The sequence below is a fragment of the Octopus bimaculoides genome, chromosome 10 (assembly GCF_046866305.1).
Source record: "Octopus bimaculoides isolate indiv1 chromosome 10, ASM4686630v1, whole genome shotgun sequence".
NCBI classification, from domain to species: Eukaryota; Metazoa; Mollusca; class Cephalopoda; order Octopoda; family Octopodidae; genus Octopus; species Octopus bimaculoides.
Genome location: NC_142937.1, coordinates 50321749 through 50335470, shown reverse-complemented (window position 1 = coordinate 50335470; position 13722 = coordinate 50321749). Strand labels below are relative to the sequence as shown.

General features: G+C 34.8%; 1 protein-coding gene across 1 annotated transcript in view; it reads right to left on the bottom strand.

Annotated features, from left to right (window-relative positions):
• Positions 1 to 13722, bottom strand: part of LOC106875499 (survival of motor neuron-related-splicing factor 30) — a 34645-nt gene that overhangs the window by 14934 nt on the left and 5989 nt on the right. The window contains exons 2-3 of the mRNA XM_014923668.3: positions 9799 to 9864; positions 3849 to 4021 (exon numbers count right to left, since the gene is read on the bottom strand). Coding sequence (XP_014779154.1) covers positions 3849 to 4021; positions 9799 to 9864 — 239 coding nt within the window. The remainder of the gene's footprint in view (positions 1 to 3848; positions 4022 to 9798; positions 9865 to 13722) is intronic.

Sequence of the window (13722 nt, the reverse complement as noted above, 5' to 3'; positions counted from 1 at the left end):
GGGCTTAATCACCGACAGTTCCAGGCTTTCCTTGAAGAAATGGATTTTAATTTCTGTGACTTGCCTTACTACACAGAAGTGAGATGGCTCAGTTGTGGTGAATTGAACAAAATATTTATCTGGCCCACTATGGAAAAAGTTTGGTGACCCAATCTAAATTAATGCCATTGATTAGTTTTTTGTAATTTCAATAATTTATATTAAGACTATGCATTTTTTGCTTCAATATTGGAGATGTGCTGATACCATTTGCAGTAACTAGCATCCTACATGTGCAGAAGAGATTTAATTCTGGAATATCTTAATAAAACTTTCCACTAACTATATAATCATTTCCATTTATATATACTAGCAGAGATACCCGACCTTGCTCGAGATTAAAATGGCATAGATTTTTATTGCTTTACTTGTTTCAGTCATGTGACTGTGGCCATGGTGGAGCACCGCTGTTGGTTGAAGAAATTAAGCACAGGATTTATTCTTTGTAAACTTAGTACTCATTCTGTCTGTCTTTTACCAAACCGCTAAGTTACAGGAATGTAAACAAAGCAACATCAGTTGTCAAGCAATGGTGGGGGTATAAACACAACACAGGCACACACACACAAATATACGACAGTCTTCTTTCAGTTTCTGAGTACGAAATCCACTGACAAGATTTTGGTCAGCCTGAGGCTATAGTAAGCATGCATATATATACATGTATATGCTTTCGGTGCGAATGGCTTTATTATACGGTGCCATATTTTACAATCCTATAAATAATAATAATAATGGTATTTTTATATAAGCTTAAAGCTTATGCCATGACTAACGAAAATAGTCTAATAATGGAGCATATAAGCCCCCGACAAAAAAATAAAGGCTTTTCCCATCCGCGTGGAATGCGAACCCACATCCCTTTGTTAACATGACTAAGTGTGTTACCTTCACACGCGGATAGGAAAGCCTTCTTTTTTTCTGTTGAGTGCTTATATGCCTCGTTATTAGACTATTTTCTTTAGTCATTGCACGGTGAACGCCATACACTTTAAGCTTATATAAAAATACCTTTATTATTATTTACAGGATTGTAAAATACGGCGTCGTATAACAAAAACCATTTGCATCGAAGGCATATATATATATAAAATTCGAAAACATGAACAGTTTTGTAACATTGTTTACAAAATAATAGCTGATCGTTTGCGAAGGAGCGTGTCTACAGTGAACACTTATGATTTTTGGTCTGGTTACTCCTGCTCTCTCCATGCACGACCAGTTATATGTCGCTATGAGTAGAGCAACAGATTCAGCAAATTTGGAAATAAGTTGTGGAGAAATGGAGAATATCATTTATATTGTGTATCACTCACTAAAAAGACAAAACTTTAAAAATCTGTTATCTCTCTCTCTCTCTTTACACTGTCGCTAGAAGGGGACTTAACTCATGTTTGCAAATGCCCCGACTTGAAAATTGTTAGAAGTTATGGTTTAAAATTATTTTTAATGCAAAAATTCACATCTTAGGAAGCAAAACAAAAAAAAATTAAAAATAATAATAAATGGCATTTTCGACCATGAGGAATCCATTGGTGCAACTCCCAGATTGCTATCTTGTAAGGTGTGGATTTCTATAGATGCAACACACACACACTCACAAACTCAGCTTTACAATATGTACTGATATATATATATATATATATATATACAGATAGGTAGATAGAAATAAGCTAATTTATTTTTGAACACAGACACAGTTGGAACAGCTGAAACATTGGGTAAATTACCCTTACAAAATGAAAAAATTTGTCAACAACCAGCCATGGTACTTGAACCCATACCCTTCAAGACTCCGACCACGTGTTTTACCATTAAGCTAATCTGCCTACTGACAAATCAATCTGCTTTTTAGATGTTTTTAAAACTAAATGTGCAGCCACATGTATAAATATAAACAAACGTCTTTTTTTTTTTTGTAAGTGTGATATAAATATCACACAATTTATTCTCTAGTAAATACATACTTGTAAATAGTACTGGCACACCATTTTATAAATGTAAAAGAATGATATCTACAATTATAGTCATAGTAGCAATTTTTTTTATACAGCCACAAGGCATCAGATTGTTGCTTAACAACAATTTAGACCATGGCTGGCTCTGAATGAACAGGTCTTTGGTGAAAGGATTTTCAACTTTGACCATCCCATTTTTTTCCTACATGCGAGAAACCTAGAGCCATATTAACCCATGTTTTCTTCTCATACAGTAGGGTGAGATTTGGCCACAATTTCTACCTGCCCAACTAATCATACAGGGGCTCCTTTGATGGCTCAAGAGGCACTCAAGCTTTGTGTTTAATAAGAATGACTTGTTATGTTGGAAACTTAACTGAAAATATTAGAAATAATAAAAGAACAAAACCAAAGTTTTTATGTCAAGAATTTGAGGATATATTCTATCGGTATCTTTTGCCGAACCGCTAAGTTACGGGGATGTAAACACACTAAGGTGCTATGCAGTGGGACTGAACCTGGAACCATGTGGTTGGTAAGCAAGCAGGCAGGCAGATAGATGTTTCTTTATTGGCCACACAAGGCTGAACACAGAGGGGACAAAATACAAAGTAGAGCTATTCTTTTTGGGAAGAGAGAAAAAAGGGAAGGGGGATAGAAATTCGATCAAAAGGGATCGTGGAACACCCCCACCCCCCGATCAATAGGGATCGTGTATCACAGAAATGCCATGATGTAAAAAGGGGAAACAGACTAGGTTTATCCATGGAAAGAAAAGCCTATGGAAAAGACCACGGTAACCTCTGGCAATAATGTCATGCAAAAAAACACATTACAGCAAGTGACTCTTTTTTCCTTTCTTTTTTAGGTTCATAGGATTATGCTCAATGTGGCTCCATCATTCACACATGCCATCCTTGCTACATTCACCCATCTTTTTTTGAAACATTCACTAGACAAGACTTCCCTCTCACCTTCCTCTTCAAGTGATACTTGAAGAAGTTGATGAGAGATTCACCAGAGAGGAAAGTGTTCATCTCTAGACCTTTCAGATGCGTCCACCATACACATTCTTTCGCCATAGCCACAAGTACGATGAAAATGGGTCTTCCTTCCCATTTCAAGGAAGGAGGTATGACAATATTCACGATATATTCGGTTGATAAACTGACTCGTCCCACACACGATAGCAGTCGTTCGACATAGGCCCACAGGTCAGAAATGGTTGGACACTGTAACGAGTGTGTGCAGAATGGTTTCATCCCTCTGACCGAATGTCAGGCAGGTCAGCCTTATGTTTCTCGAGCCATGCCTGTAGAGCTTATCCCAAATGGGTAGCACTTCTTGATAGGACTGCCAGGCCAGGGATCTTTGGAAGTTGTCCATAGGTCCCAGCCCAAAAGTCGTCTTGAACAGGCGGATCAGGTATTCCTCATCGACACCCAAGTTTGCCCCCAAGATTGTCGTTGTACCTCCCCTCCACTAATCACCTATAGAATGCTTTGGTTGTGTTGCAGTTGCTCAAGGTCGACCTGGGACAGCATAGTTGCTTGAGAGCAACACGACACTCGCGGTGCCATTCGCCCTTCCTCAGTCTCTTTTCGACCCACGACTGCAGTTTGGTCATGGATACGAGTTGCAGGAAAGCACGCCTCACAAACGGCGACCACACCTGTTCACCGTCATCTACATAAAGCCAGAGATGTCGCAGTCTCAGTGTGTGTCTGCGCATCATCAACCACATACAGACAGATATATATATATATATATATAAACACACACACACACATACAATTTATTTTTGCTTAAATGTTTCTATAGTAATTTGAAATGAACTGATTTAATACTTACTGTCCATCTACAGACCAAAGAGCTTGACAAGCATCCCCAGCACTCCAGGTTGTCTGAACTGCTTCTGCAGCTTCTGTGTTTGTTGATACTTCTTCACCATTGCCTTCTTCAGCATTAGAACTTCCTGAAGTTGGGCCAATGTTCAGCAGCTGCAGAGTTAGTTCTATCACCTCCTGAAGAGACAAAAAGTTGTGTTAGATCAAATAAACCAAAAAGATAAAAGAGACAAGGAAATGTTACAAGAAAGGACTGAAATCACTGAAAGCAGTCATTAAAATCCCAGCAACAAGGCCCCAAAAATGTTTTTCTTTTTTAAAATAGGGTCCACAACATTAAAATAAAACAAATATATCACCTCAAGTCTTAACAGACAGACATTCTCCAATTTACAAGGACAAAATTTACTAAAATTTCTTTGATTGACTTTAATGATTGGAATGTTTAAATTATTAAAAGTAAAGAAAAAACAAGTTTGTAAATTAGCCAGTTTTTTTTTCCTACCATATTTCAATAAATTATAAAGATCTATTCTATTCAGAATTTCTAATTTGTTTAGTTAAAACGGAAGCTATAAAATTTTTTCAAAAGTATTTCTAAAACAAATTCTTTACTGGTGCAATTCTCTAAAGCTTCAACTGCATATTATCTTAAGCTTTTAAGAATTTTCTATAGTTTTTGACTCAATTACACCTAGTAGTCAAATTAGGAGAAAACTAATTTAGATTAACTCAACTCAAAAAAGCTCAAATTTTGAAGATATTCACACAATAATGTGGTTTTGCTCAAGATGAACAATACTTTGTGATAGCAAATATTTAACAGCTACCTACAAAAATGTGTAAAATATCTATTTACCAGTCAGTGTTAGTTGAGCTAACCATAGGAGATGAAGAGATTCAAAAAAGAGTTATGAGTTTAATATTTCACTGATCAAACTTCACTAGTAAAGATGTGTTTGGGATAACCAAAAGACAATTTTTCTTTGGATGTTAAGCCAGAAATACGTAATGCCACAATATTGGTGAAAATTTCCTTTGATAAGGTACAGAGGTTATTCTTGAAAGGAAATCAACTGAATTGGTCCAGTACGCTACTGGCACTTATTTTATCAATTTCTTGGAACTCAAAATGTAGTAGAACAAAAATATTAAAGTCTTTTGTTTTGTGCTTCTACCCTGCCAATTTATGATCTTTTATTAGTAATAAGATACAGCTGGATGAAAAATTTAAGTAATACCTATTGTGTTTCCATGAGACTTAGCTGGTGTAAAAAAAAAAGGATTTTTAAACACTACACATTTAAATTACAATAGTTAATTTTGATGGTGCATTCAGGTATCCAAAATTAGTCTGTTTACACATGTTTCTAAACATGAGGTACTATTTAATTGTTCTAAGCTCTAATAGATAATCAATATTTTCAAAAATCTAATAATTCTGTTTATATACCATAATATAGCAATATAAGTTTAAATTTTAAAAGGCAACTTCATAGCAAAACCGTAAGTACATATATGAAGTACTGCGAATGAAGAAAAAGTAACTGAAAGAGGACTGTGTTAATGGGCAGGCAATCTATAGGCATTCTTCAATACATGCTGAGACATGCTTTGACAATATGAAGAGAAATAGGTTCCAAGTTAGAAATGTCAAGGAACATTTGTAGATGCCGGCATGTTCCCAAAACACATGGAAACACAGAATAAACAAGATCAAATTTAATTTAGACTAAAATTTTTTATTTTAAAAGTATATAAAAAGGTAAAAAAAAGATGGAAAAACGTTCCATTTTTCACATGGTGTTGTTTGTGTCAATATCCCACCACAGAAGTGTAACTAGTTCAAGTATTCAAACTGTGGAGAGTATACTTACTACTCAAGGATCACCGTCTGTGAGTCTTTCAAAACATACGAAGAGCGTGTATCGCCCCTTCATCTAGAAATACAAGAGTCTGAGAACAAATTAGATTGACTCAACCAATATGGACTTAGAGGACTAGGTTAGGAGGAGCAGAAGGCATTCATACAACATAACAACAACAGCATTGCCATTATTGCATGTGAAAAGCAACCATACACATGCATTCAGATAATTCAAAAATGAATATGAGGCGAGTACAATCTATATAGTGGAGACGAAATAGATTATATGAGATAAAATTACATACAATTTACAATTCTAAAATGGTTACCATTTAGGTGAATTTCTTTTGCTTATTCTAAAATAGGAAAAAAAAACAAAAAACAAAAAAAACATAACATCTTACAATTTAAATTAACAGACATAAACTGTTGAGAAAATATATGCAATGTCACTTAAGTTTACAGTTAATATTCACTTTTGTTTTTAAATAAGTATTTGAATAGATACAGTGAAGGCACATGACATAGTGGTTAAGCTGTTGCACTCATGATTGCTAGATCATGGGTTCAGTTCAAAGATTGGGTGATGCAGTATGTTCTTGAGCAAAACACTTCATTTCACATTGCTCCAGTCTCCCTTTCAATTAGGGGGGGATGCTCACCTAGACAGTGGGGTGGCATCATTTGAAGGCTAATATGATGTATAGCATGCTATGACCAGCAATGTGTAACATTTGATAGCTTGGTCAGTCATGTGACTACATGAAATAGATATAGGTCTGGAGTTGTCTCATGTATTATCAATTTGTATTTTGTAAATATAATTATCTAGATTGTGCCAACAAGCAATTGTTAGATATATTGTTCTGCTCTATACATAATTGCACAAATGAAACCAAGACATTCTGGTAGAGTGCATTCTGGAGAAAACATTATTAGTATTAGACTAATACTAAGAGTTATAAAATTTATTTTGTAACTGCATAAAATTAAGATTTTTAAAACTTAGAACATGGATATTTATTAATGAGTTAAATACCTTGTTCGTGGTTTAAAAAAAAAATCTAAACAAACATTGCTGATATGTCACTAATCATTTTCTTCTCAAAAGTACACTGTTACTTCAAATATAATTTTTTTTTTCATTACATTTTCAATGAAGTATAAGTGGTTTTTTCAATTCCACTGCCTCCTGAAAGTGAAACAATTCTGAAAAGAAAATAATTGTGTCCTTTCTTTCAGGTTAAATGTAACTTCTAGTGTATATCATCTATCTCTCTATCTTCTATCTATAGGTGAATTTCTTTTGCTTATTCTAAAATAGGAAAAGAAAAAAATAACATAACATCTTACAATTTAAATTAACTGACATTAACTGTTGAGAAAATAAATGCAATGTCACTTAAGTTTACAAGTAATATTCAGTTTTGTTTTTAAATAAGTATTTGAATAGATACAGTGAAGGCACATGACATAGTGGTTAAGCTGTTGCACTCATGATTGCGAGATCACTGACTCAGTTCAAAGATTGGGTAATGCATTATGTTCTTGAGCAAAACACTTCATTTCACATTGCTCCATTCCTGCCATTTGATTAAAATGATAAAGATTACAAATAAAATAGTCATTTCCCCCTTTAAGAAAAAACAGGAAAAAAATCAAGTTGAAAATATCAACATTTCAAAGAGATGTCGCAGATACCACTGTCCATCCTTTTTTTGTTACTTTCTAATTTCTTCCCTTAAGCATTTATACAACTTTCAAGTGTCGTGGACTGAAAGATAGACATTCTCCCTATATTTTATGGGATATTTTTTGAACCACGGGTACTCTATTTTTTTCTTTTCTTAAAGGGTAAAATTACTATTTTATTTAAAATAAAATATTAATCTTTATCATCTTAATCAAAAGGCAGGAAAATAGACTGAGAGATTATCTCTTTATAGACAAAGATCAGTTGTAATGGGAGGAGCTGAATCTCATAGGAATGGAAAAACAAACAACAAGTAAGTTGTACCTTGTAACAAAACTCTTTTAAGAACATTCAAATGCCACTGCAACATTGAAATCGTTGCCTCAGTGAGGTAAATTAAGTATGTCATTGTACACCTTGAAATGAAATGACCAAGCTGCTGTTCAAATAAACAATGATAACAAAATTAGTCAATATTTAATGGGTAGGTATATTGGACAGTCCAAAGCAGTTGCATCCATTTTAAGAATTTCAATTCATGAAAGAGCACCTGCAATAGCAAGACTGCAAGTTCATCTACCAGATGAACAAAGAATATTGCTCAGAAATAATGAGAATATATATGGCTGTCAATGAACAACACTGACAGAAATCTTTTCATTGTGCATCAACGATGACTTTGCAAAAACATTACTTAATGCTGAAGTATCCATGTATTTCACTAGAAACAGTAATAAGAATGGCAAAGAAGAAAGTGAGGGGAAAAAGTTGAAACACTTGGTTGTGTTTATGTTATCACACCAAAGGCAGGAGAACAACTCTCTCAGATATGATCACCAGGATCACAGTACAGTGTGGGTAATAAAAACAGTGGACAAGGATAAATTTAGCAGGAAGTGAAACTGAATTCATTTGCAATATTTCATACAATAGCACAAGACAAATCTATGGGAGGCAGTAAAAAAAAGGAGGAATGATTAATACTAAATGAAGGAGGTACAAATACTTTTCTTGAAAGTTCTTAACTTCAGAAGAGCTCATAAATGAAAGTGCCAAATAATTTAATTTAGAATCATGCTAAGATGCAAATAAAAAATATATATATATTGTAATCGCCTCATATTTAAATTAACTAACATTGCTCATAGCCATTAAATATATTTCTTACAATCAAAATAGACTGAATTGTTATAAAATGAATGGAAAAATAGAGTAAAGGAGATATCACAGGCACATTGCTCCCATAAAACATACCAATGCCAAATATATGAAATCTAGCATTTAATAAATGCATGTTACTATAATATATAAATATCAATAAAACACTAAGTACTTATGAATTAAGTATTTGAAATTATCAATTAAGACTCATTATAACTAAAAATGTTTGGTGGAATAAATTTTGTTATGTTGGAGAAAATCTAAAATTTTTCTTCTTCATAGCATAAAATTTATAATACATTAGAATTTTTTCCCCATAACATAGACCATCACAAATTTTCTAAGATTCTAACTTTCACTAAAAATCATTTAAAAAAAAATTCACTAGGATTTAGATATACTCTACTAAATTACTTACAATGAGCAACATTTGGGGGTAAAATTTCATTAACTGATTAACATAACTGAAAACATTTACTGATGATAAATTTCTTTAAAATTAAGAAACTGACTACAAAGACTATGAAATTGTGTCTGTATTTGTATGTATGTTACAAGAACTATCAAAACAGACTAAAACTCAAAATCCAACACTGTAAACAGAACAACTTTCGAACAGATCAAATAATATGCCAAGAGTTCAAAATATCTGAAAAGTTTTTAGCAAAACAAAAACTTCCTTGAAAGAACCAGTATGATATAATGCAATATTAAAATAAGCAAGAATTAAATAATTATACTCTTAATTCAAATCATGTGTGATTAAATAAATAAAAAAACCAGTAATATATGCCAAGTTAAATAACTAAAACCCCAAACTAATTGACAGCTGAAAGGTTTGAAGACAAAAATACAAACCAATTATTCCTAAGTAATAATATAAAGACTAAACTTCTAGTTTTAGCAAGAATAAAAGCCCCAACTTTTCAGTCATACTCAAAAAAATAACAACTTTCATGACTTTCTGATGTAATTTCATAACTTTTTCATATTAGGACAATAGTACATTCCATTATTAACTTTCTTATTCAAAAGGGAAACATCTACTTGAATAAAATAGAAAACATCTAAATAAATTAAAGAATTGAGTTTATCTAAAATAGAGACAATATTTCCATACTTCTAAAGTAACTAATTAATACACTGACTATATATAATTGGCAATGGTAGAATATTTATTAGTGCAACTAGTTTTACAATGAAGGCAAAGTGGTCAGAAACAGCTGTACTAACCTGTAAATCTTTCTTCAACTTGAGAAGATCCAAATTATCAGGATCACTTGTTAAGGAAGCTTCAACCTGCATGAAAATCATTAAATTAGTAATCTGCATTGGGCAAACAAGATAAAAATAATAAAAAATCAACAAGCTTTGATCATATGAAGTGTCACTTTTCACTTTTATCAGTATTTCATTGTTGAGACCTCAAGTAACAGCAAGTTGGATGTTTTAGCATGGGTGTTATTTATGATAAGCAATGTCATATAACAGAGAAAGAAAGCCAGATTGTGTTAAATTTGTAATATTTTGATTCTGAAGCAGTTTGTTTCCCAATCACATAGTTCTGGGTTCAGTCCAACTGTGTAGCACCTTGGGCAAGTGTCTTCTACTAGCCTCAAACTGACCAAATCCTTGTGAGTGGATTTGGGAGACAGAAACTAAAAGAAGCTCATCTTATATATGTATGTATGTGTGTGTGTGTGTGTGTGTGTGTGTGTAATATATATATATATATATATATATATATATTAGCTTAAAAGCTGCCCTATTGGGCAGCTTTTAACATAGCTCTTGTGGAGGGCTCTTCATTAGACCTTGGGTCCAACAATAACACTTCATGCATTGAGTACATATTAAATTTTATTCAACTTCAACAATATTTTTCAAGCAATGAACAATTTTCATTAAAACAATGATATAATTTGTCAACTTGGGAGTTTATTGTATGATAAACAACAGTACCACCACCATTGCCACCACATCGGCCATGCACACACCATTCAAACTTCTGACGCCACCACCATCAATACCTTTGGCTTTGCCACCTTCCCCTCCACCACCATTATCATCACTGACTTTCACATCACTTACTCTCACTGTCATCCCTGACTGCCTTTGCCACCTCCTCCATTATTATAACTACAGCTCATACTATTACTATCACCCCATTACCATCACAGAAAGGCTAAATGTGTGTGTAAAAGAATTGTGTTCAGTATGTTAGTTCAGTCCCTTCTTTCTCTCAATCTTATTACTCCCACTGCCATCATCAACACTACTACTTTTAATAAAAACATTATCAACTCTCCCTAAATTTCTCTCTCTCTCCCTCTCTGTCTGCACCATCACCGCCTCTGCCTATTACTCTCACTCCAGCTTGAGCAATAGTAGGAGTGCCAATGAATAGTGAGAGAAGGGGTCGAAGTTTGACACACTGACACAGATATTAGTTTACGCATTTGTTATATATATATATATTAGAAAAAATAATAAGGTACTCAGATATCTGGATGGTTGCACATTTACAGATTTTTATTAATATGCCACATGTTTTTATAAATTAGCGCTTGCATCTATCCTAGTAGATTCTCCATATATATATATATATATATATATATATATATATATATATATATATATATATATTATATAATTTTAAAAATGAACATTCTTGTTTGCTTACAATGTTACATGGCCAAACTGGCACATAATGGGAAAATACTATAAATTAGGGCCCTCCTGAAATGTAAATACAAACAGAATAAAACAAGTTTCGCATAAATTGGATAACTGGTTCATGAGATATTGGGGGTTTTGGGGTGCACCAAAACGGTGCATAATGGGAAAATACTCCGAAAATAACTTAACCCTGAAAGGGAAGTCACACTTAGTGACTTTAATTTGCCAATGAAAAAAATGAGTGGTTTTTACAGTAAATGTTTTTATTTTCACTTTTGTTAATATTTTAATCATTTAGAAATATTTTTAAGTGAATGTGATTTCAAAAATGTAAGTTGTATGTACAGTAAGTATTTATATTTTAGCTTTCTTTAAACAGACAATATTTTAATCTTTTAAAAAATTATTTTCAAGTGAATACCGTTACAAAAACTTTTAGGAGCATATTTTAAAAATATTTCAAAGTGAAAATGACTTTAAAAATATGGTAAATATTTAAATATTTCATAAAAGACACGTTCGTAACCTCAGTGTGAAATAATTTTTTTCCATAGGTTTTTTTAAGTGCATTCAACGTATCATCATCATCATCATCATCATCGTTTAACGTCCGCTTTCCATGCTAGCATGGGTTGGACGATTTGACTGAGGACTGGTGAAACCGGATGGCAACACCAGGCTCCAGTCTGATTTGGCAGAGTTTCTACAGCTGGATGCCCTTCCTAACGCCAACCACTCAGAGAGTGTAGTGGGTGCTTTTACGTGTCACCCGCACGAAAACGGCCACGCTCGAAATGGTGTCTTTTATGTGCCACCCGCACAAGCCAGTCCAGGGGCACTGGCAACGATCTCGCTCGAAAATCCTACAGGAGCCAGTCAGGCGGTACTGGCAACGGCCACGCTCAAAATGGTGCATCTCATGTGCCACCCGCACAAGAACCAGTCCAGGGGCACTGGCAACGATCTTACTTGGCTTGCCGGGTCTTCTCACGCACAGCCCATTTCCAAAGGTCTCGGTCCGTAGTCATCGCCTCGGTGAGGCCCAATGTACGAAGGTCTTGCCTCACCACCTCAGCCCAGGTCTTCCTGGGCCTACCTCTTCCACGGGTTCCCTCAACTGTTAGGGTGTGGCACTTTTTCACGCAGCTATCCTCCTCCATTCTCACCACATGTCCATACCAGCGCAATCGTCTCTCTTGCACGCCACAACTGATGCTTCTAATGTTCAGCTTTTCTCTCAAGATACTTACACTCTGACGGGTATTCACATTGACATTACACATCCAACGGAGCATACTGGCTTCATTCCTTGCGAGCTTACGTATGTCCTCAGCAGTTACAGCCCATGTTTCACTGCCATGTAGCATGGTTGTTCGTACGCATGCGTCATACAGTCTGCCTTTTACTCTGAGTGAGAGTCCCTTTGTCGCCAGCAGGGGTAAGAGCTCTCTAAACTTTGCCCAGGCTATTCTTATAGCCTAGTCACCCGTATTACGAACCAGGTGATACACGAAGGAGTCATACCCTATGACTGGTGTAGCAGCATCATAGTCAACTGCTACAAAGGTAAAGGGGACGCTTTAGATACAAATAATTACAGAGGCATCAAGCTGTTAGATCAGGTTATGAAAGTTACAGAGAGGGTCATAGCCCAACTAATTAGGGAGCGAATCAATTTAGATGAGATGCAGTTTGGGTTCGTGCCAGGTAAAAGCACCTCCAAAGATTTGGCTGCTATTTCTAGCATGCCCTGGTACCATGTAACAGCTATTTGCGATAAAGGACCCAAAATAGCTGTTATGTGGTAGCAGGGCATGCAAGAAATAGCAACCAAATCTTGCCTTTTCTGGGAAAAACAGCTAAACAGCTCATGTGATTTCAATGTCACATTCATTGAAAGCATGTGAAATAACCTGGAAAAGAAAAAAAAAACCCACAAAACAAAACTCCGAGATCCCCACAAGCTCTCCCCCGCTTTCTTTTCCAGAAGAAAGTGGCTTGTGGCAGGTTTGGTGGTAAGATATATCAAATGCACTCAAAAAAACCTGTGGAAAAAATTTTTTCACACTAAAATACAAATGGGTCCTTTACAAAATATTTACCCAAGATCAGGACAAGCATGCGAATAGAAGGGTTGAAGAGGATGATAAGGCAAGGGCTGAGTGTCTGGTGGAACAGAGGAAAAGAGACAGAAGCAGAAGAGATCAGGAATCAGACACTTGGAGAGCTAAGCATCTGGCGGAAGAGGAAAAGGGACAAAAGCTAGAGACATCATGAATCGGATGCTCATGTGAATACAAACGAAACAAAACAAGTTTTGCGTAAATCGGACCACGGGTTACCAAGATAAGCGGTTTTTTCAGGTACCTTTATAAATAGCCAAACCAGTGTATAATGGGAAAAAATGCTTTGAAAGTAAAGTATTATTGAAATGTGAATACACACAGAATAACAGAAGTTTTGCATAAATTGGACCAC